Source organism: Solanum pennellii, chromosome 2 (assembly GCF_001406875.1).
Source record: "Solanum pennellii chromosome 2, SPENNV200".
Taxonomy (NCBI): Eukaryota; Viridiplantae; Streptophyta; class Magnoliopsida; order Solanales; family Solanaceae; genus Solanum; species Solanum pennellii.
The window spans coordinates 50,669,455-50,694,590 of record NC_028638.1 but is presented as its reverse complement, the minus strand read 5'-3'; the positions used below and the strand labels follow the sequence as shown (position 1 = coordinate 50,694,590).

General features: G+C 30.1%; 2 protein-coding genes across 3 annotated transcripts in view; both read left to right on the top strand.

Annotated features, from left to right (window-relative positions):
- Positions 1–355: 355 nt before the first annotated feature.
- On the top strand, positions 356–4,056 carry LOC107011840 (bifunctional nuclease 2). Of its 2 annotated transcripts, none has more exons than XR_003576914.1 (9): positions 356–801; positions 1,947–2,159; positions 2,255–2,307; positions 2,406–2,462; positions 2,978–3,043; positions 3,137–3,208; positions 3,612–3,721; positions 3,804–3,887; positions 3,990–4,056. XR_003576914.1 is itself a non-coding variant. In XM_027914781.1 (9 exons), the coding sequence occupies exons 1-9, from the start codon at positions 540–542 to the stop codon at positions 4,034–4,036; spliced, it is 972 nt and encodes a 323-aa protein (XP_027770582.1). In that variant the 5' UTR covers positions 362–539; the 3' UTR covers positions 4,037–4,056. The 2 variants fall into 2 exon arrangements, 1 of the variants encoding a protein (XP_027770582.1); XM_027914781.1 differs by having other exon boundaries at positions 362–801; positions 3,796–3,887.
- A 17,066-nt stretch (positions 4,057–21,122) lies between these two features.
- The window catches only part of LOC107011222 (serine/threonine-protein kinase STY17-like), an 11,086-nt gene continuing 7,072 nt past the window's right edge, over positions 21,123–25,136 (top strand). Inside the window, exons 1-5 of the mRNA XM_015210635.2 lie at positions 21,123–21,693; positions 21,846–21,960; positions 24,157–24,230; positions 24,374–24,493; positions 24,639–24,693. Coding sequence (XP_015066121.1) covers positions 21,497–21,693; positions 21,846–21,960; positions 24,157–24,230; positions 24,374–24,493; positions 24,639–24,693 — 561 coding nt within the window. The 5' untranslated portion in view covers positions 21,123–21,496. The remainder of the gene's footprint in view (positions 21,694–21,845; positions 21,961–24,156; positions 24,231–24,373; positions 24,494–24,638; positions 24,694–25,136) is intronic.

Here is a 25,136-nt window from a genome sequence, read left to right as displayed (position 1 = left end):
TCGCCTAGCACGATACTTATAAAATATGGCATCATAAAGTATATCGATATAAAAGTTTTACAATTCAAAAGATTAAATTTTAAACTGTTTAGAAATAAAATTTGTACTACTCCTCTATTTTAATTTGTTTATTTTATTTTCTTTTTACTCCATTTGAATAAGAATTTCTCTATTTCTTTTATGACATCTCTTTTAATTTTTAACTTTGTAAGTAAACATATTTAAAATTATAAAATTAATAAATATTTTGATAGTGTATGTATTTATTTTAATATTAATATAATAAATAAATAGACATAAAGTTGATAATAAAAAATATCTAGAAATAGTACGTATTTTTGTATTGGGGAAAAGGAATCTCGTCCTCCTTGTGGAAGTGTAGTAGAGTATTTTAAAAGCCACTTTAACATCAACATGCTCCATTCCTTCGCCCAACAACAAATATTTTTGTCTTCTCCACCTAATTTATTTTATCCCTAAATCCCCCTTTTTTTTTTCTCCTCTCTCTGTAAACCCAACATTGAATTTATTGTCTAACAATGCTCGGCGTTGAGTTAAGGATCTCTACCGTCGCCGGAGTTTTCACCGATCTACCGGAAACAAGTCGCCGGAGTGCCAGCTGGAACTGTAACTCCTCCATTGGAAATATCTCATATCATCTCTCTTCCAGAAATAGGCATTGTAGAAAGTCCAGATTCATGGTAATCTGTAGCAAGTCATCACGCGGAAGCTTTAATCGGAAATCTAATCAGAGTGATGAACCGGGTGATGATTATATTGAAGCTGTCGTTCTCGTTTCAGGTATGGAAAATTACCGTTTTGCCCTTTTCTCCGATAATTTTTTGTTAGAGAAATACTGATGTAGGTAATATATTCTTCATGAACATTACTTTGTTGAAATGTATGAAAAAGATCCGATTTTTCTCTCTATGCTTTTGCTTTTTTAATCAATGTAGCTCAACTGCTATTAGTAAGTGAAAAATGGAAAATGGGTAGCTAAGCTGCTAGCTCCACAGACTTTGAACAAGTAGCTTTCCCAGTAACATTTGGTGATCCTGTACGAATTAGTCAAAAGAACCAATGTTATGGAATGGAGGGACCTAAAATCTTTGCTCCGCCTCTCCAAAAAATGTATTAGCACACGTGGATCATTCAAAAAGAAACTACTTTTGGAGTATCTGATGCACACATTTTCAGGGAGTCTGCAAGATAGCCTATAATCATTTCAATTTGTATAAAAAATGACTTGAGATGGGAAATCATGCGCTCTACAATAATTTGAGAAACTAAATAAGTCAATTGATAATTTATATCTTGAATACTGAATTACAGAATCTGTTGAGTTCCCTATTTGATTCATATGATTCCATTTTGGTTTAGTCAGGTCTATTTCATGTGGTACCAAATGAATATGTATATGTGGATTTCTCTGCTGCCATTATGTAAGTTGTGACATTGGTCCTGGTAGAATTTTCATATTTTAGATATTTCTACCAAGTCCTTTTCTATCACCTTTTGGAGGTCTGTTCCAGACATGACCAAACTATCACAGGCTCTCTCTCTTTATTCTCTACCTGTGCTACTTGCATCTTTTGTTATTATTCTTCTCCAATATTCTACGCTTGCACGTCTGTCTTATTATCCTTATTCATCCATCTTAATATCCATATGTCAATATTTATTCCGTGGATGTGATGGGACATAGGGGCTCAGCACTCAATCTTAATATAATATTGCTGGTCTAGTACTTGTATAAAAATAACCTTTCACTTTGTTAGGCATCTTTTTATTTGCATAGCCACTCATTCATCTCAAATACTTTAGTTATGTGTACTTTGAAATCTAATTGCTTATCACATTTTATCTGTAGTCTTTCTTCTGTATATTAGTATTTTCTACCCTGCATCTGAGGCTAAGCATGTTTACCAATGCTGCAATGACTACAGAGACTATGAAGCACTACAAAATGCATATGGGTGGATTTCAAGAAGAAACAAGATGGCGCTCATCTGCTCACCTGATTCCCTCTTCTTTTCATCCTAAGGATCGTATTGCTGATGCATCATCTTTAGGGACAGGATTTCTTCGCCGTTTTAAGAATCCAACTATTTTTCTTAAGATTTCCTGTGGTGCAGAATATGTCTTACCAATTATTGTTGGTATGTACTTTTAAATTTCTACTTGGACAACTAGCAGTGTCTTGTAAACAGTTATATCATACTGTTATCATAACTCTTACTGCCTGCTACTTCAGGAGAACATGCTGTCGAAAAACTTATAGATTCATTGCATGAGGAGGAGACTGGGGTAATTTTTTTCAAGATTTTGAGAACGCATTTTCTGACTACTTTTCCTTATCTTTCTCTTAACATTTCTTTGAGATGCTGACGTTGGGCCTGCTGCAGGATTGCCCCGATGAGTTCCTGCTTTTGAGGAATCTATTGTTGAAATCTGGCTATGAAGTATGTCAATACCACTTTTTATCTATTTCATCATATGCATCCTTTCTCAATCTTGATTTTTTAATGATAAAATAATATCAATCTTGATTTTAGCCATGTTTACTTTTAGTTTCTCTTTTTGAATTTGTTACCACATTCCCTGATATTAGAAACCTTTGGTTTTCAGAAGCATGTCATATATTCAAATGTTCATATTATTTAGTTTTATATATTCAAATGGAACTTTAGGAGGCGGCCATTAACTCTTTCTGCTTATCTTTTAGCTGCCAGTTCATGATACTAATATGCTTTTACCAAGTATCATGAAAAGTTCTTACTGGTTACTCTAACTTGTAACATGGCAAGTGAGCAGGAGGCGGCTACTCCTCACTTACTTCTACGTGTTTGTAAGATGTAACACTTCCTTTGAGATGTGATCACCTTTAAATTGGGGAAACAGACACAGACACCTCTCCTTTAATTGTTGTTTGAAGTGCTAGTCTTACTTTCTTAATTTGGTGATATATCGTTTCTAGGTTAAAATGGTGAAGATTACAGAAAGAGTGACTAGTACTTATTTTGCCAGAATATTTTTCCACAAGGTATGTTCAAAATACTTTGTTCATAGATTGAAAATATACTCCTACTTCTGTAATTGCATTTAATCTGAATTTAACATTTTTGATAATACCCAGGCAGGGGAAAAAGACATTATTAGTGTGGATGCTCGTCCCTCCGATGCCATTAATGTTGCCAGAAGACTTAAGGTATTGTTCTTATGGGACTTTGAGATTCAAGTTTGATAATGAATCGCTTCATATAAATTGCTTACCATTGTAGAAAACATTATGTCTCCTGACTGTTTTCCATTTGACCTTTTTCCTAGCATGCTGAGATGAAAAGATTGACCTCTCTTCCTTGAGCCCAGAGTCTATCTGAAACAGCCTCTCTACTTTCCAAGGTAGGGGTAAGGTCTGCATACACACGATCTCACTAGACCTACTTGTGAGATTCTTGAGGACTTGTGGTAAAGTTGTATGTGTATGATCAACTTCTTTTCAGTTTTAGCTCCTGTTAGAATCAGTCTTATTAACCTCTCTTGAGCTGTAATGACCTAACTACAATTTTGACAGCCGTTATCTGTAATTTAGCTTGTTCTGGTTTATGCAGGCACCAATATTTGTGAATAAGCAAATTGTCTTGACTGATGCAACAAGAATAGGTTATGGAATGGACCGATCTAGCAGAATTAAGTCCACCTATGACGTATTACTAGATAGGTTGGTCTCTTTTCTCTCCTATGTACATTTCTTTGGACTTTCTCCAAACTTAAGACTAATTCTGTTTGGCGCAGTGCATCAGATGGCCCCGATTTACTTTCTGAAGAACTTAGTATGTTGAGAAATATGAACTTAGCAGTGAATGAGGAGAGGTACAATGATGCAGGTACATCAAAGTAAACTTGTAATTATTTTGGTGGAAGCATCTGCTATAGTTTTTCTGTAATTAATTTGTTGACACATCACCTATATTTTCTGGTTCCTGCAGCTTTGTGGAAGGACAAACTGATGAGACTTCGTGAGTTCAAGACATGAGCTCTAAAATCTTTCTCCAGGTACATCTTTCTACTGTTCAATGAAAGAGTTCTTTGATTACATTAATAGTGTCATGGAATGAGCATATTTATATTATGTTGGATTATGTATATAGTATTCATCTGACTCTTGAAAATTTACATTATTCCACAATGCACATCTTTCAAGTTTTGCTGCTATCCGTTGAAACTCTCTCCTTGTCTTTGCAGAAATAAAATGTAAATATTCCTTCTGGATTGATGGCAGCTATGACACCGCGCTGTATTTCAACTTTTCAGTATCACATTAACAAAAGTTTGGAGGAATCAATAATCTTCAGGGAAGTTCAAGTATTATTGTTGTGTACATGTTCCCCTTGCTGTAGAAATCTCGAAAAGTAAATGCCTTGCTACCTATGTTGTGTCAGTTGGGGTTTTATCTAGCTAACCCGACAATGCAACCTCTAGGTAAAATGTATATAGTTTGATTGTTGCTGAAGAATATATGAACTATGTGATAGTAGCATGTGCACATTCAAGATGAACTCCTTCCATGCCAACAATAGTAGTACTAAACTTTCAAAAGAAGAGAGATGAGATCAAGCTTTGAAGTTGGTTTGCCAACAATAGTAGTACTAAACTTTCAAAAGAAGAGAGATGAGATCAAGCTTTGAAGTTGGTGGCTGAAAGAAAGCTGTCCGTGAAGGTCAGGAAAGACGAGAGTTTGTTTAGTGCAAGTCAACAAATATTGCAAAGATGGCACGACTTAAAAGCCATGTGGTGATATATTACCATGACACACAGATGGTGTCTTTCCTTTTCCTCTCATCACCACTCATAGATAGTTGTATATAAGTTAAGAGAAGGGGCTGGAGTGACTATGCTCAAGTTATATGTTGTACATTCGATTCCATCCATATTGGCAGCATTTGTTATATCCAGATTCCAGATTATTAGAAGAATTGGAGATTTAGGAATATTGTAAAGTAATAATTACCAGAAGGGGGTTCTTTGTCAAAAAACCTTTCAAGCGATCAACATCTCCAGTTCTTTTTCTGTAGAAGGCAGATTACATAAGCTGTTTTCACATAGTATATTGTTTTCTTTGCTGTTTTCAACCCTTCTTTTTGCTCTCTTGTCAAATCACTAACTACGTACATCACTTCAGTTTATGAACTACGCACTCATAGTAACGGTGGTAAAATTAGCCCGTGAAAATATAATATATCTTAACTTGTGAGCCGTACATTTATTAGCTCAGCCCATAAAAAATTGGGCTGATATATAGAAATTGTGACTTATATGTTACAGTTATATATAGCTGTAGTAAGGAAAAAAACAATTAATCAGATACTAAATATCATACAAGAACAAGGGAAACCTCCAGAATTTTTGTATATTTATTCATCAGATCAAACAATAAGTTTGCTCATCAAGCTTGCCTCTTGAATTGAATTCAGTTCTTGAGCTTGCAATCGAAACTCTCAAAGAAGTAACTCATATAAATTCTTCATTTGACTTTAACATATCTGATGTTGACTTTGGTATTGGTATCATATAAATTGGAATTATTGAAGTTGTTTGGCTGTAAAGGATTCTCTAAAAACTCTGCAGCGTCATTCATAGCTGGAAGCCTTAATGCCAATGGACTCATCCAAAAATATGAAAATTATTTCCTGCTGGTTTTCGTACACTTATTACTTGCCTTTTAACAACTTTAGAAACTTAATTCTTTTTCAAAATTGCCTCTTTGACTCTTTCCATCATGTGTCTTTTAGACAATTTGCTTGCCCTACCTCTACGGAGAGGTAGAAGAGATGGTTTCTGTTAGACCGTCGGCTATAGTCTAGAGAGAATTTTATTTATTATGTAAATTCTAATCCAGAATCTCGTAAAACTTATGAATGTTTCATACATGTGTCATTAATAGTTTGAGTGGAGTAAAATGTTATATTTTATCAAAAATTTTAAATTTTCAAAATAGTTTCAATCTCAAGAAATTTATACTCCCAACATTCTACTTTCTAATTAGGATTTTCATTAAAAAAATATATTTTAAAATGTTATGGATATTTCACTTACATATATATTCAGGTAGACCTTTGTATATTTTTTTTTGTTGGCAACAGTAAACGAACAAGTTTAGATTTATACCATCAACAAGAATGATTTATTTATAGAAAATTGGTGTAGATATACTAGCATAATATATTATCTTTGTGGAAATGAGAGAAAAAAAAGATAAAAGAGAATATCGAGAATCACACGATCCTTATTTGTATATGCTACTAGTACTCAAAAACATGTATACTATATATCCAAGGATGAGTACTCTTGGTGTTATAAGCTGTATTTGAATTCAAATGAATCTATTACTTTCAGCTTGAACAAAATATATTACTATAAAAAGATATACTTATCAATTCGAAACTATTGTCTCTAATTCGAAACTATTGTCTCTAAGTATGGGGATCGACTGATCTAATTTCCAATTTATACCGTATGTGCTTCCAATAATAGCAAATCAATGAGGTAAATATCGTTTAATTCCATTATTATGTATAAACAAAAACGCCATTAATATATATACACATATAGAGAGAGACAAAAATGATGTATCCTTCAAAAGGTTGAACAACATAATTAACAAGAAAATTAGTGGCATATATACATATAGAGAATGATGATCAAATGGTCTTATTGTATCGATGCCAGAAGATGAGCATGATAATACATCTTCTTATGATATATAATCTTGAACGTTTCTCTTTTATCATCACCGATAAATATCCTTTCTTATCAGTATTGTTATTATTAATCAACATTCGTCTTCCATATCGATGATGATTTTCTTTTGCATTCCTTGGCCTTGATGTTGAAATTTCCCCTCTCTTATGCTGATCATATGCAGACGTAGATACACATTGACCCATTAAATTTAACCAAAATCCACTAATAATTCCCAAATATTCAACCCCTCTTTAAGAATTTAATTTTTTTTCCCTCTCTCTATCTAGAATTAAAGAGTGCCATTAGAAGAAGATAGAGCAACTTAATTGATCACTATTTTTGAGCCAACTTTTCAGCATTTTTTGTATCATCGGTTTTTTTCCCCTCTTCTACGTGTCTTTATATATAAAAATAAGTATTAGTTTAATATTATTTCTATTTAATTAGGAAAAGCATATATGGTGTGAGTGGATTTTCTCAAAAAAAATTATAATATAAGCGTGTTTAGGAGTATATTTTGTTGTCGTTATCTGTAGAAATTTTAATATTTTTTTTTTATATCCATAAGAAACAACGTATCGTCCGTTACTGCTATGATTGGGACAAGTCAAATGTGTGTTTCATGGCTTACGTTTCTGAAGTCATGAGGAGGCCTACAAAAAAAATGGTATTTTTACGCTACCAGATCAGGTTTAATGTCGCATGTAATTTTTTATATTTTTAAGATTATAAATCTTACGTTTAAGGTACTTGTAGATATGTAGAACTGCAAATCATGCATTGTAAGTGTGCCTTGTTGTAAAGATGAACTTAAACCAAAAAATAATAAAAAATTGTTGAAAAATTAAAAAAAATAGGGGAGAATTAAAAACCTCGGACGGTGTTTAGCTGGATGGTGTATGTTTATATGAATGATTGATCCTCATGAGGTGTGTATGATTAGGATGAGGAGAAATAAGTACATTAAATTAATTAGCAATTATGTATTCTACCAGAAATATGTCCTTTTCTTTGTATAATGCAATTATAAAAAGGTTCTTCAAAGCTACTTGTATTTGTGAATAAATATCGAGGGAAATCTGCATGATTGATTATTATTAATTATTATGTAATTATGAAAGTGATTACCTAATTAAACGCATGAATCACTTAAATAAGTTAGTGGTTGGAGCATTAAGTCCTAAATGATATGTGTGTGGTATGGTCTATAATTCACAATTAGTGTCATATTTTGTTATTAATTGGCTTGGATTAATGCCCCAAACCTATTTAATATATAATCTTCGGGTCCATATTGATGTTAAGTACTAATTGTGAGATAAGTGAGATTTGATCAAGCGATTTAACACCTCGTTATGATTTGAGTCACATTGATTTAATCTAAGTGATTTAGCATTTTTATTAGAGTTTGAGTCACGTTAAAAAATAAGAAAAAATACTATTGATTCGTCTAAGGATGGGGTGGAAAAGAAAAAGAAATAACAGTACTGATCATATAGCAGTAGGCAGGAATGGCATGTCAATTTTTGTTTTTCATTAATGGTTTACTTTATTAGGTGGGAAATTAAATCTGAATATTCAATCCATGAATTTTAAAAGAGTTTAAAATGACTCTGAAATTAACTATTTCTTCTGATTTTATTTATTATTTGACCTACTCGGTGGATCAGATAAGACTTCTCAATGTCATCAAATAAATTAAATTGTTGCACTATTATATTTATTCTCATGTTTGACAATTCTTATACCAGTTTGATTTTTTTTTAATTGTACATATAGGAAGAGGGAAGTAGAAAGGAAACTAAAGGATATATCATAAAGCGGAAATCAAATAATTAACTGAACTATTAAGATTTCTCAAATTAATTATTATCGTATGCAAAATATTATTGTGTTTCAATGAAATATACCAATTAGAAGAATAAAGTGACAAAAATGTTTAGTTGTTATTAATTGGACATTGACTTGATAAATATTAAATTTGTATATTTGGGTTGATGAAGAGTTAACATCAGGTGGATTTTTGGAAGTTTCCTCATTTGATTGTGTTAGCTAACAAACAAATATTTGAAATACTATGTGCAGAATGAAGAGAGAATTCAATAGTTTGCTTTGTCCTTTTTATTTCCTCTGTGGGATCCTTTCATATTTGAGCCTCTTAAATTATATTGATGCATCGTTAGCTCAGTGCCATAAAGACCAATAGTAATATTATGTCATGACATGATGCTTAATTTTCTCTTATTAGCTCACCATATATTTATGTTGTGTACTCTTAATAGGTAACATAGGAATGACAATAAAGCAGAGCGAAACAGGTTGATTTTTATTTAATCCTTTTAAAATCATAGGCAGTTATTTTATGATAAGAAATTATGATCCAACAATTTGAGACACAAGTGTGTAATTTGGGAACTAATTTAAAGTAATTCAAAAGCCTCTTACAATGTACATATATTGATATTTAAAACAATGGAAATAATTACATGGGTAAAAGTTATCAAATATGTTACAAATATTCACTCTTTTCAAATAACGAGGGACCAATGAAAAACATTGAATGAACAAACAAATACTAGTATGTATTACTATTTGACTAAAAAAGTATTTCGATTCTGGTGTCGGTAAATTTATGAGTGTGTATTAAATTTGAAGTTATTTCATCAAAATTAAACTTGCTCTCTCCAATAGTGGATTAATTAAGTTTTACTTCTCGTGTGAAAAAATTAAACATCAGAAAAGTTTTCTAGACTTAGTTACTTTAAAGTTTAAACTATCGACCTGTTGTGCAGCAGAAATTCATTTTGCAACAAAAATAACATTTTAAAGTTAGCGGTCAAGAAAAAAACTTATATTAGAGAGATAAGTCAAAAAAGCAGTAGAAAGGATAAGAAAATAGGCTTACAATTTACTGAGGACATGACACTAGATATAAAAAAATATTTATTGGGTTATTATTACTGGTAATTCCTTGTGTTTGGTCATTTACTTATTGTATTCACTAGTTAATATTGTTCATTTATACATCACTATATTTTTCTTTCCGTACGTAATTTTGTTATGCTTTACTTTTAAATTGAGGGTCTTTCAAAAATAACTATTCTATTTCACAAGATAAGAATGAGATTACGTATATATCCTTATACACCAGATATATTATTATTGTTATTAGGTCAAGAAAAATACTTATGCACCTGTGATGTTCATGAAAAATCAAATAAAAGCAAGATATTGATTAATTTATTTTTCATTGGTCAATCATATATAGTTAATTAAATGTCATTAGTTTAATAAAAACATGAAATATAACAAGCTTAACCTCTGCAGCTAATAAGGTGTCACATCTTATACGTGAATTCAAAAAACCCAAATGAAAGAGCATTTAATTAGTATAGAAACTTTGAAGGTGTTTGGCCGAGTGATACACTGTATCGTAATAATAGAGATGGAATCAGCTTTTGGATATATAACTTTATGTTAATTTTATTTTATAATTCCATATTATGAGATGTGATTTCATATTTTTAAAAAATTATAATATGGGAATTATAACATGATTTGAGATATTTTTAATACAAAAATTGATCTACAAGTTTATATTTTATTAAAACAAAACTTACATTTATATCTACCTAACCATTTCTTTCATATGTAAATAAAATTTATAATTACACTAATAATTTTTAAAATTTATTATTCTCACCAACACATGTTACTTTAACTCACACCAACCGATTGTTGAGTAATAAATTTTTTTTCTACATTTACTCGAATACCTAATTTATTATAACTCAAAGTAACAATGTTGGTTCGTTTCTTCATCACATGATCAAGAAATACAAGTTTAGTGTCAGGAAATTGTTCATACTGGGAGGATTATATTACATACTAGTACACTACAATTTATGTTTAATATTTTTATTGAATTAAAATTTGATGAAACAATTACTTAAGTAAAAAACAAATAGTTCCGTAATAATTTATAAATTTTATTTATTTTATAAGATTGAATAAATAATTGAAACTATTTTAATAGTTTTACAACTTATGATATTATTATATTTATGAGAAAATATACCACACAAAAATTTCATATCGCATATAAAAAAAATTAATTTTTATCTCATAATTTCATATATGATATTATATCGCATGACCATACGGGCCGTTAGCAATAGTAGATATGTACAGCACATATTAATTTGCTTGAACTGTTTTTCTTTAATATATATGTACCACAATGTTCTTGTGTTTCGAATAAAAATGGTTTGAATTGGCGTGACCATGCCAAATTCTTTTGTATCCATTTAATTTTGGACTAGCTAGCTACCTAGGCTAGACCACCATACAGCTTTATCAGTAATTTCGAATTTTAGTTTCATCTTGTGCACTTAAAATTTTCCTTCTTCTTCATTGTTTGGATTGAAAGTGGAATTTAAAATTATCCAAGAAAAGAAACAAGGAAAAAAGGAATAATTAATTATGTAGTAGGGTCATAAAAAAAATTTGAAAAAATTAAAATGGTTTGCTAAGAATAGTAATTGGTCCCTAGTGATTCTGAAAAAAGAAGTTGCAAGTTGCCCACTACAGGAATCAAATCTAATATTGGTTGGTTTTATATGCAGAATAGCCAGCAAATGTGAAGACTCTCTTAAATGACTCCCATATTGTATCTGAATTTGTCACGAGCATAAGCTTAAAACATTAAACACACTTTCCTGCCAAAAGGTAAATAATTCATTCTCAATTCCTTTCGTCTGAAAATTTTAATAAATATTCTTAATTTTCTTTAACTTATGTATGAGTTTATTTTTTTATTAAATTTTCTATGTGAATTTACTTTCTTATATTTTAAATCCGTCGATAAAGTTTTTTAGAGATGCGACACAATGGCACAACTGTAGTACAAATGATTCGCCGTTCATGAAGGAAGAGAAGAAGCTAAGCCGAGATTCGGAACTAGTTACGTCGTGCTTCTTTGAAGATAGAGGCGGATCTAGAATATTGTATGACCTATACATATGTAGGTTTTTAACTATACTATATATATATATATATATAAGGTGCTAAGTAAACAGGTTATACCGAATTTAAATAGATAAAATGAGTTGAATTAATAAAAAAATTGAATAGAAATAGGCTAACATGAGAGAATAATTCAACTTGATCAATTTTTATTAAAGTCTTAATTGTTGTATTTGTCTATCTTTTATAAATTTCTAGTATACCTAATTTAAAAAAAATCTTTAACTATATATAACAATCAAATAAAAAAACACTGTTTTTTGGATCAATTTAAACTATATATCAACCTAATTCTTTATGAATAAAAATGAATTAGAGATTATTGTTTTTTAAAGAAAAAAATAATTAACTAAGCTTACCTCCTCCACATATACAACTATATACTCTATTTTTTTCTCCGTCCATTATTGTTTGTCATGATTTTTATTTTTAGAGTTAAATTGTAAGAACTTTAATTAACATTTTAAAGATGCAGTTTTACATCATATTGATATGGAAAAAAAATGCAATTTATAGTACTTTTCACATAGTTTTTTAAAATCTAAATTTTTTATTTAAAATATCGAATTAATATAGCCTAATTTAACTTTGAAAATTAGTCAAATTAATTATCGAAAAGTACACTATAATAAATAAAAATGGACAAAGAGAGTATATATAACAATATTACAATTATTATCAATTAAGTAAATTTAAATTTTGAATTCACCGATAAAGGTAACTCCAAAAAGTTCGATAAACTTTAATTTGATTCCCTTGCTGGGTCTGGTTAGTTTTACATTAAATATGTGGGATGCCCTATATGCCTATCCATCTCCCCCTTCAGTGAATTTATTTATGTATGAGACTGAGAAAATTAAAGAGAGATTCCCTTTCCCTCTTCTCATTTATGATTCATACTCACTTGGTTGGTAGTCCTTCAGTATCACCATCATGGGCCATCCTTTCCTTTTCCTCTCTCATTTAATAATTTTTATAATTTTTATGTATACGTTTTTATTAGAGTCAATTAAATTAAATTTCTAACCACGAATGAAACAACTGTATCCAATACAAACGTTCTTTTTGTGTTATGTCACCCACTCTTGAGTAACAATTTTACCCCTTCTATATCTTTTAAACACTCATGCCCTTTGTACCACTCTTTTGCTTATATTAATTTATAATATAGTCAATCGATCTCTTGCTACAATATGTGTAGGGGTCCGTTATATAAACTCGTACCATATCGATTCTCTAGAAGATATTTAGTTTAACGTATATATTATGCATGCAGCTAGCACAGAACAGTAATTTCCAATTAGTACTGATTGATTTTGCTTTAAACTTTTTAAATGAGAAGTACTCCCTCTGATTCATGTTTTCTGGTCCATGTTGATTTGTGACATTGCTTTAAAAAGTATTTATATAGTTATTTTAATGTTAAGATGAAAATATTTAACTTCTCTCTTAATTTGTTAAAACGGATAAGTAAAAAAAAAATTCTATTTTAATATAAGTATTAAATAATAATAAAATGGAATGAATAATGTGAAATAACTATTCTTTAAAAATATATCACCACAAATAAGTTGGAGTTGAGATGGAGGAAGTAACTAGGAAGAGTGGGTTCATAAGTGAAGTTTCAAGTATAATAGCATCATAAATAAGTGAGAAGCAAAGACAAATACTCTTAAAAAGATTTCAAATACTAATTTTACTTTGACCATTCAACTTATGCCCCAATTAGTTTCTACTTCACTAAAAAGTATCATTATTTTCTCAGTTTTAATTTATGTAACATAATTTTTTTAAAAAAAAATAAGTAATTTGGAGTCTGTGTAATCCTAAAAATATTGTATTATCTGATTATAAAAATTTTATAATTATAATTTAAAAAATTATATATATATATGTATGTATATGATTTAATTTTCATATATCTCGATTAAATTCATGTTGAAGGAGATGGGGAAAAGAATAATGGAGTTAAATGCAGTGGCCCTGTCCTTGTGCTTTGGTAGTCGCAGTTTTAAATGCACTCTAAACACACCACCCCTTCTCTCCTTCCTCCTTAAATTTACCCCAAGACATTCCCATTCTTCTACTCAAAATATTCAATCTTTTCTCCCTCTTTTAGTTTTTCCCTTTTTTTTTTTTTCGTCCGTTCAAATAAATTGAGATCGGCTATATGAATTCTCAGTTTTCACTTATTATTATTATTCCCCTATGAAACAGTAACTTTGATATTGGCCTGGTTCACTCAGACAACAAAATGAAAACTATATTTGAATGGTTGAGTTTTCGTTTTTCGTTTGATTGAGCCGTGCCAATATCTCAGTTTCTCTTTCACTTTCACTTTCTCTACCTAATATATAACTGCAGGTAATTCGTCATGCATTACCATCTAGGGTTTGTTCCTCTAATTTATTATTGAATTTAATTTAATTATATATCGTGGTCAGATGAATAAAATTTCTCAAAGGTCTTTGGCTTAGGTTCAATTCCTGAAAAATAAAAAATAAGATCCATGGAATTTGAATTGTAAGTCATGTACTGGACCGGCTGAAAATGAAAATTTGAATAATTAATTAGTATTGATTATTGTCCAGTCTTATTTATTTTTTCATCTTCCTTTTCATGTATATATATCTGTCCCAGACTTTGCATTTGGCTAATAATAAAGCATGATAATAAATGAATATTGTGCAATATTTGGTGGATCTATATATGAATGTCCATAGCGTTACTGAGGCTATAACCAGCTTGTTTATATGGACTATGGTCCATCTTTTTTGTGCGCAAATTAAACAAATTTAATATTTTATTTTCGTTCCGTTTTGATTTTTCTCTAAAATAATGGATTTGTCCTTTTGCTAGGATTAATGAAGAACATACTATTTGTACTTGTGAATTTAATTTTGTAATTTGTGGGGGGGGAATTGTAAGATAGAACATGTTAAAATGTTTCTCAAAATTTATGTAGGAACAAATAAGAATGATAGGGAGTATTTGTCTTTTCTCTATTTTTTCCCTATATATACCTTATTTGTGTATTATGCTATTTTCTTTAAATAGATTCATTGTTTTACTTGGCAGTGGTTATAATCTAGTGAATTATGAGGTTGTGTTTCTTTACTTATAAGAGTATCTTTCCCTGAAAAGGAAAAAGTAAAAATAAATAAAATGTTATAGTTATAGTAGAAATTAATTATATTGGTCACAATCACAATTGTTGTTATCACAGGATGACTTGGTTCATTGTCTTTATTTTCATAGAAATTAATGCTACACTTTATAATAAGTAGTGGTTTTGTATTGACTTAAACAAACTTGCAAAAAAAAAAAAAGGGCATTTGGATGTACTAATGACCTTAATTGTTATGGTTCTTATAGTATGTCTGGTTGTTATTCCTATCGAGGCTAGAAGCTTTTTTGTTACACGTACTAATATGTTTAGATGGTTCAAAATTTTAAAGTATATAAATTTTCAATTTAAGGATGCAATTAGCAAACCTTAAGTGAGTTTTTTTTTTTGCCATTGGATCAATATAGCTAGTTTGTTTTGTTATTGAATATCCAAACATATTTATCACCTAACTTGTAAATTTCTCAATATAAAAATACAATGTTTTCATATAAGTTATTAACACTCACGAGAACCCACTTAAGATTTAAGAAAAACGTTGTGGTTTTCTTTATTACAATTCCTTTATACTACTATGCTAGCAAGTACTCTAGAGTTTGGAAGATTTCATTAGAATTTGAATTAGAATAAACAATTAATTATTATGATTTGTATTAAAATTTATTTAGATATTTTTAAATTTATTTTAATATTAAGATATATGTTTAAATTTTAAAACACCTTAATATGAAAATTTCTTCATTAGTGAACTTGCACATGTTTCGCAGTGTTAAGAACTAATTATATCATAATTGTACTCTTTTCAAATTATTAAAATCTCTTAAATTTGTGAAATTTATATACATCCCAAAACATGATACATCGCACTTCCGGTTTCATATTCATTGTTCAATGTCTAACACATCATGTCTTGATTTTGGATACATTATTCAACACCCCGATACATCTCGTAAAGTGATGTATCCGAGAATAGAATAGAATGTGTATTTTTATAATTTTTTCAAATGACAGGAAATTTTAGAAAATATAGCAAATTATATTATTTTTCTGGGTATATTACATAAATCACATACTTTAATATGAAATTACAATCTATCCCTAATAAGTTTCTTATTATATTAATCCCTTATAAATTAAAAAAAATTTGAGTACAATAATTGAAGCCTGAATACATTACTACGTAGTTCGGATACATTAAATATTGTCTCAAATATATTAATTTGCAGCACAAATACATTAAATACTAGCACGAATACATTAATATACAGCTCTGATACATTATAAAAATAAATTATTTTTGAAGATTTTTAAAAATAATAGGAAATAATGGAGAAATAAATGAAACAAAAGTTGTATATTTCTGTAATTTCTCTTTTTTTTTCCTATTATTTTTTTGGAAACTTGCTTTTCTCTTGGGCCTCAGGGGCCAGGTCGGCCCAATCTTTGGAGCCGATGAGCCCAATGGGGCCAAGATTAAGAGTCAAAACTTCTAAAAGTTTCTAAATTGAGCTTAAAAATTCTCAACCCAAACATAACTCCTACTGGTTGGGTTAGACTGTCATCAAGGATCACGTCCATTTCGACTGCTCTAGATTTGATTATGTAATTTTTAAATAAAGATTTTATGGAAGTTAGTTTTTCAAGAAATTACGTCCAATTATCTTGAAAATTGTTGGTCTTAAATTTTCAACCCCGTTTGCTTTCTTGACAAATTTTTAAGCCCAAACTGCAGGTAATTCTTATGAATAATCATGATAAAAAAAGACTCCAGCTCAACTATTTCCAAAGTCATTCTTATAAATCACCATTTACATCTTTGTCCCTTGTGGGTGTATACCCATCATAAAAAATAAATAAATTTTAGGTTCAACAAACATTAAAATTATATTTGTATGCTATAACTATAGTTTGTATAATCGTGCTTCTTAGCAAACTTTATATTTGCTATGGAGCATCAGATTTGTATAAATCGTTTGCAGCCTCTCATCTGTATAAATTGCTGATAGTCTCTCGTTTGTATAACTTGCTGACAGCCTGTCAATTCAATTTTATGTGTTTGTATATTTGCATAAAATTTGAATTTGTATAAATTCTCGCTTTATACAACACAAATTATACATTGTAATTTCTATAATCTGTTTTTGTACAAAGCGAAAGAGGAGAAGACTTGTATTTATATAATTATAAGTGTATAGGACATATATGTATTTGTATTTGTGAATAAAGTTTTCTCTCGAGTTATACATGCGCAAACACATTTTATACATTTATATTTGTATAAAGTGAGAGAGAAGAGAGAGAGACTGTCAATGAGAAAAGAAGAGTGGCGAATGACAACTATTTTCTATGAGTTACAATCAAATCAAACTATAGATATACTTAACATTTAATTTGAATTAATAATTTAATTTTTATATAATTTTCAGTCATAAAAAATGATATATCTCTCAGCCCAAATAGGATGCCGTTGGGCTACAAGTCCATTAACTATTCAACACTTCTGATAATTTTTCATTTGAGACTACAGAGTTCGTTAAATACAATTAATTATGAATCTTATTTATTTTTGCATACCTACCATATTTATTTATTTATTTATTGCCACTTAACATAGCTTTAATCTTAGGGTCTTAGTCGCAGTTGTGACCAAAAAACAAAAAGTTTCACTTGGTGGGTCGAGAATACCTGACTATGACTTAATCAATTTACCCAACAAATTGTCAATACTTTTAATTTCGAATTGCATGTATAGGTGGACTAACTTCAGCCAAGATTGGTGTCAAATTGAGAGGATAATACTTTCAGAGGTGGCACTTTTATGACCTCCTCTTGTGCCACCAAACCCCATTATTAATTCCATTAATTTTCAACTATCCCTTTATAGTCGTATAAAATACTCTATACTCTATGCATTTATAGTTAACGTTGAAAAACGTATATCAGAATTTTGAAGTATATACTTTTTTAGGGCTATAAGTGAGTGGGTTAGGTTAAGTTTGGACGAGCCATAATAATGTGTTTAGATAATAATCGTCAATTGAGTCATGATTCAAGTCAATACAAATTTGCTTAGGTAAAAAAAGGTTAGGTAGTAGGTTATATAATGGTCAAGATCTAACTCAACTTATATTTTACTAGTAATTGTTTTATTCGTTCTTTTAAACTATTTTAGTATCTAATAAAAGTTTATGATTTTATTATGAATATATAAAATATCAAATTGAAACAGGATGTTTTTACAAATATTTTGACGATATTACTCGTGAGTCAATTCGAATTACATATCAACTCAGTTTTTAATGAGTTGAAAAGGGTTGAGTTAATAAATGATCGGATCAATAACTCATTCAAACTTAAACGAATTGAACGAATTGAGTTTGATTTTGTCACCCCACCCCAGTATTCTCATATACGTACATCTCTTCTGTTTTTAGATGCATATAACAGTCCAATAGGTGTTTTTACATCTTTCTTTTTCATTTATTTCTTATACAAAACAAGCAGCTATTATATCTATGTGATTTTCATGATGAACTAAGTAAATACTATAACAAAACAATATAAAGATATGCGTATTTGACGAAATTTGAACTTATAATTTCTTAACTGCTAGTTTGGTCAAACTTATCTCAAACAATTACGAGTGGCAAAAAATCAAAGTCCATTGAGTTTTTGAAATTTGTGAGCAAAATGATGCATCTAAGTACTTATAATTAAAAGAACCTATGTTGGATCTTGGCGTTCTAAAAAAGGAAGTAGCTGCATTAACTTAATTAAAAATAATTGGACAAAAATATCGTATTATATGACGGCTAAATAATTGTAATTATAATAATTAGGCTGACCATGTGGGGGAAGACGACTAAAGTAGATAGGCAAAGGATACGATTTTGAATTTCTTAATCCATTTTCTTCTTCATCTCAATTCTCATATATTCTAGGTTCAATGTATGTTAGTAAAAAGATGTCAACGAGTTGCATTAAAATACAATATATAATTATCTTTTTTCTTTTGATTTTTCGAAATCTATATTGAAGCTTCGACTAAATTTGAATCGTGTTTTTATAAAATTCATTTGAAGGTGATACACCCAATAATATTTTATTCATATTTAAAATTCAAATTCAAAATCTTTGATTAAGAATCAAACACTCCGATGTGCATCACATCCATATTGGTATAATATATAATTACTTGGTAATATTGGAACTTGAAAAAAACTAAAAATAGAGAAGTAGATAAAAACAAAATATACATCATATATGGCGACATGTTGATGACACATATTCCCATTAAACATGGAAATGAAATTCAGGTCTTAACTAAGAGGTGCAGACAACACATTCAAAGCTCATTTTGACTTTGATCTTACCTTTTATCATTTGATCTATCATTATTCGTGATATAATTAAAAATATTATGTCACTATTTATAATTAATTTAAAAATTTTATTATTAATTTATCTAATGAAACTAGATTTTTCATCTAGTATATAAGACAATTATTTTTATTTTATAAATTTATAATACATGTTTAATTACTTGGCTTTTTTACTTTGATTTCAAATAAGTAAAACTTCACGTAATTAAAAAGGCATTAATTATTTTCTTTCAAGTATACTTACTCATATCATATTTAAATAAGTGAGTTTTTATGTTATAATTTTTATTATTATTATTATAGATACTCCCTCTAGTTCAATGACATAAGTGAATTGTTGATAGAAAAAACAATTCAAATTCTAAATAAATAATTATTTTAACGTACAAAAATATATTATTGTTTTTTAATAAAATTTCATCTACTTTTAAATCTCAAATAATGAATATATCTACTTTTTAGAAGAGTCTGAAAATATATTATTAAAAGAATAACGATAAAAATTTTTTTGATTAATGTTCTTAAATGTGTATCAAATTTCAAATCACTTTTATTAATTTAATGAATTTCTTATTTTTATGACAAATTAATAAAGTAAATATTTAACTTCTTGTGATAACTTACTTAATTACCCTAACAAGCTAGTTAAGAAAACCTAATTGTCCACTTCCATCAGGTAGTCAAACAAGCATCATATTAACTTTGAAGATGTAGAAATATATATATCTACATCAACTTAATAATTACATCGCACTTTCCTAAAAGAGCACACTAAAGTAATATTTTAAGCCATTAACAAAAGCTTAAAATACAATACACGTCAGAAGATAAAGAAGAGCTTAATTTCATAATCCAATATTAAACATCATTAGCTTAGTTTCATTTATTTATAGAAAAAATCAAGAAAGGGTCGTATTTATTGTCAGTAGATTTTTATAATACAATTTGTTGTATGTTACAGTCTAGCGGCTTCGTTTTGCCACAGCAATACCATATGGTCCTTCTGAGCCAAAAGAAGATGATAATATTTTTTTTATTATTATATTTTATACTCCATTATCCAAAGTCATACTGACCATAACATGTGGATTCCACCTCATCGCTTTTTGGTTTTTATGCTCAACAAATGTTTTTATTTAATAAAGAAAACTATTCCACATAGGTGTTACGTTGCTCAAGAATATCTCCACTTGGACGCTGAATATACTTATGATACTCACTATTGTAGCTAAAATCTTTATTAAAAGTAATCGATAAATATATATATATACACACACTTGTTCAGAAGGAGTGTCAATTAACGCCTCTTGGATAATAATAGCTTTGCCATGAGCTAAGGACCATGTATAGTCCAACTATTTTAACAAGTAGTAGGGTCATAGTATTTTAGATACCAACAATGTATATCTTTGTAATTTAGCTATAAAGCAAAATAATATGAATATTTACTATTGACAACTTTCGTTGAAAATATTACTATCATTTTTTAAGATATAATCATCGTTTATTAATTCTTCGATCACCTAGATTACATCGATATAGTTACCTTATAAAGTGAATTAGTTTGACCACTTCTATTACATTAGAAAAAAATATCATGATGAGATAAATTGAATAGGTCTATGAATACAAGGCTTGAGAAAAAAAAAGTAATATAAAAGTCAAAAGTTAATAAAAATTTCAATGAACAAGAGATATTTAAATTTTGAATTTTTTTATTTAATTCTCAGCTGAAAAAAAGCTATTTTAATTAATATTCAATATCTATATTCAAATTTAAAATTAAAAGTAAATAAAATTTTAATTATCCACCACAATCGGCGTTGATCTGATCCCACAAAGAGGATAAGCTCATGAAGAAATGTGGAGCCACTGTTTGTAAGAATGGGAGGAAAGAGATGTATACTTTTTTCTTCTTTTCCCATATGCCATCTTCGTAAGCACTAATAAATCCCCGCACCCAATTTTGTAACTAGAAAAACGGAATCTTCTCATTCTCTCTCCTCCAACTTTTCCCCTAAAAAAAATTTGTCCCCTTTCTCGTATTTACCCATCAAATCAACTCTAAATCCATTCCTTCTGTTCATCATTAAAATTTTCTCTAAATTATGGAAACTACTTTCTTATGCTACTCTACTGTTGCTTGCAACTTTTCCCCCCTGTAAATCCATTACAAAGAGGAGGAGATTTTGTGAATTCTGTAATTTTGTATTTGTGAATGGCGATGGACGACAACGAGAGTTGCGGGAGCAGAGCGATGGAGCCCTTGTCGCCCAAGCAAAATCGGCTACAGAGGCAGAAGAATGAAGTGTTTAACCAAGTGCTTAGTAGACTACAGGATTTGAATCTCCAAGAGGTTAAACTCCCTGGCTTTGAAGACCAGCTTTGGCTTCACTTTAATCGCCTCCCTGTTCGGTTAACTTCATAAACCCTATCTTTCCTCATTTTTTTTTTAATCTTTTTGCCATTTGTTCTATTTTGTACTGGATAATTGAGTAATTAATCCATTTTCTGTCTCGAAAGTTTAAGTTTTGAAGTTTTTTGTTTCTGAATTTGGGTGCGTTTAGTTATGCATCGGATGTAAATGTGGAAAGAGCAGAAGATGTGCTCATGCACAAGAGGTTGCTAGACATAGCGGAGGATCCTGAGAATAGACCTGCCTTTGATGTCCGCCTTGTGCAGGTTATACTCTTATCTGCTTTTCCTGCATTTTGATGCGTGTTTGCCTTGTAAATGCTTTTTTCTCTTGATAACTCTGAATATGGCATTTGAAAAACTTCTCCCTTTGTATGACAACGAGGAATCTCTAATTTGCTCTTTTCTCTTGACAACTCTGGAAACCCATGCTAAGTTGATAAGAAGAGTCTTTAATTTGATCGTAGCTGAACAAGTTGGGGATTTGATTCAATACGTAAATGTTCCCGAGAAGCACAGCATCTATTATTTATTGCTTTTACAGTAGTCGAGAGCAGTTGCAAAAACTAGTAAATTTGCCAATAATCTTGTCAAAGCCATATTTTATTTCTTTCATCCATCCCATACTTCTCTTTCATGCTACCTTAGGTTGGGCATGGAGAACTTTCTTTAGTGCTGCTGTTCATTTTTACATCTATTACACTCTCCAATGACCAAATTAAAACCATTTAAAACATTTCTCTTATCCTGATAGGCTTCAGTTTTCACATATAAGGGGATTGAAGTTTGTGTGTTTCAAGTAGAAAGAGAAGATGCTGGAAGCTAAAAGATAAATGTTAATATAAAATTATGGATGTGAGATCATAGAAGATTTTAGATGGTCATATTCTGCAGAAAATGCAAGCAGCACTCATTGACGACAAAAAGAAAGAAGATTTGAAATGTTCATGTTGAAAACATATTTAAGTTAACAACGCTGTTTCTTCTCTATCAAGTTAAACATTTAAATCAAGGAAAATTTCCTGAGTTTGAGTCTTATTGTCACCAAACAATCAAAAAGATTCTTCACATGCTTACCTCATGAAAAAGTCAAGATGAATGCAAGTGGGCATGTTGAGAACATAATTTAGTAAATGAAAGTGTCATTTTTAAAATAATTAAGCTTTTGGATAAAGTGGCCACACATTTCAACAGTTTACATTCAACAGAGAGTGCAAGTAGGACTCATAGAGGATAAAAAGGAGAAAAACTACTTGAGATTAAAGACGAGTTAGACTTATAATCACATGGAGGGAAATTGTACCAATAGACTTACAATTTTTCTGAATCATGTGGATGAAGCTAATGATAGAACACAATAAAAGCAAGAGGATCCATATTAGTGGTACTAATATGTTAGCAGTAAAATTTAGTTTCTTTAATCTTCCGCTTGCATTAGTGTTCGTGTTTGCTAGGAGTATTATTATTCTGGTCAGAGACTTATCTTGGTGCCGATGTAGAGAGTTGTTAATCTCACAACCAGTTGTGTTTGTAACAGTAATATAAAAATATGGATGCTCATTATAGAATAAGTATACTGGATTGACTTGTTTGAAGAAAGCTTAATGGATATCATATTTGTTAATAAGATAGGAGATGTTCTGTAATCTTAAACCATGAGACCACTTTAATATACTCAAACTTCTTTGTTGGTTCACCTTGGGCACATCTCTGTTGATGGCAATAGGGTGTTATGCAAAGAGCAAGGTGTGTGTTGAAGGTAATGAGGGTAATAAGATAAAATTGGTCGTTCTTAGTATAGAGGCTATAAGCCTTTGTGATTTTTGGGTGATGGATTAGCAATATGGGAAGTCGAATGGTTTCTTAAGTCTTGTAATTAGACCGTACATCTAAAGGCATGAACACTTTGAGAAGAGAATATGGGATTGACATTTACTCATGCCCTTTAGATCATATGAGATGTTTAAGAGGGTATTTTTTATATGTAAACCTACAGTAAAAGTGATTTTGATATCTCCTCTATTTCCTAAGACAACTTGAGGTTAGACTTGTATTGAAGAAAGTTAGATCTATAGGCCATTCCTCTAAGAGAAAAGAATTTTTTAATTAAATCTTAGCAAATCAATGGAATAGCTATTTATATAAAAGAATTCACAAAATGGCTACAAATGACTAACCAGTCAAATATTTGAGCATGTAATAATCCGTGACCAGCTTTGACTGTGGTTGAAACAGTTGCACCATAACAGGATCCAATTGGATATATCTTGAAAGTCCTGGGAAATCTTGGAAAATAATGTAGAAAGGATAGTCTTTTAGTATATATTCATGTATTAATATTGGAATATATATTGTAAACCAACAGAAAAGAGAATGCAAGTCATGGCCTGGCCTAAGACAAGTACTTTATAATTCAAGAGGTTCTTGTTACATGCATGTTCTCATTTTAAGCTCATAATGCAGGTTCAGCCTATGTACACTGGAACGTCAACCAATACTGTTGATGTAGATCGTTCAGTTAATGAAGAAATCCCAAGGTATGCTCTTTAGTTTAAGAATTTAAGTTTTTCTTTTTTCAGTATAACTTCTTTCTGTATATTACTTCTGCACATTTGTTTTTTCTCTATTGTGCTTCATTAAATCATTTAAATTTATGGGCTTCCATGTTGTCCCTCTCCAGCATTCATCCTCCTCCAACTTTTGGTTCATCACCAAATCTTCAAGGCCTTGAAATTCATGATGATAAAGCTCATGTAAATCATGGAGATAGTGATATCAATTCAACTTCGCGGACAACCAGGTTGAATTGCCTTAATTCTTGAGTTGAAGATGATGAGATCCATGATACTAGTTTGGCTTCATAGCTTTGATATAGAGTGTATTTATTGTTCACAAAGGATTTCTAGTTGACTTTTCCATCTTATGAGCCAAATGATTTTGTGCAGGCCAATGCACGAGATTACTTTTTCAACTATTGACAAGCCAAAAACGCTCACTCAGGTGCCTTATCCTTTTAGGAATCCTCCTCCCTTTTTGTTCATAAATACATCTTTTATCTTCTCATAATCAAACAAATACTATAGTTTCATGAATTTATCTTATGCAGAGCTAGTGTGAATTTAACCAGAAATAAGGCTAAGACCCTCGAATTCCTGTTGTGTGTGGATATTATGAGTCCAATATTTGACAGGAAAAAAGGTTAAATCCCTTGAATTCCTTTTTGTGGATGGATAGTACCGTACCTGTCATAGGACTCACCACATATAATAACTGAAGATAGACTCATTCTAGATTAATAAGCATGGATAGAATGACCTTTAGCTGAGTCATTCAGCTGATATGGTATGGTGTTTGATTTCTATTTCTCAAGTGCATAGTATAGGATAAGCATCTTAGTCAAGATAAAATTTGATAGAGAAGACTACTTGATTCCCCCCCCCCCC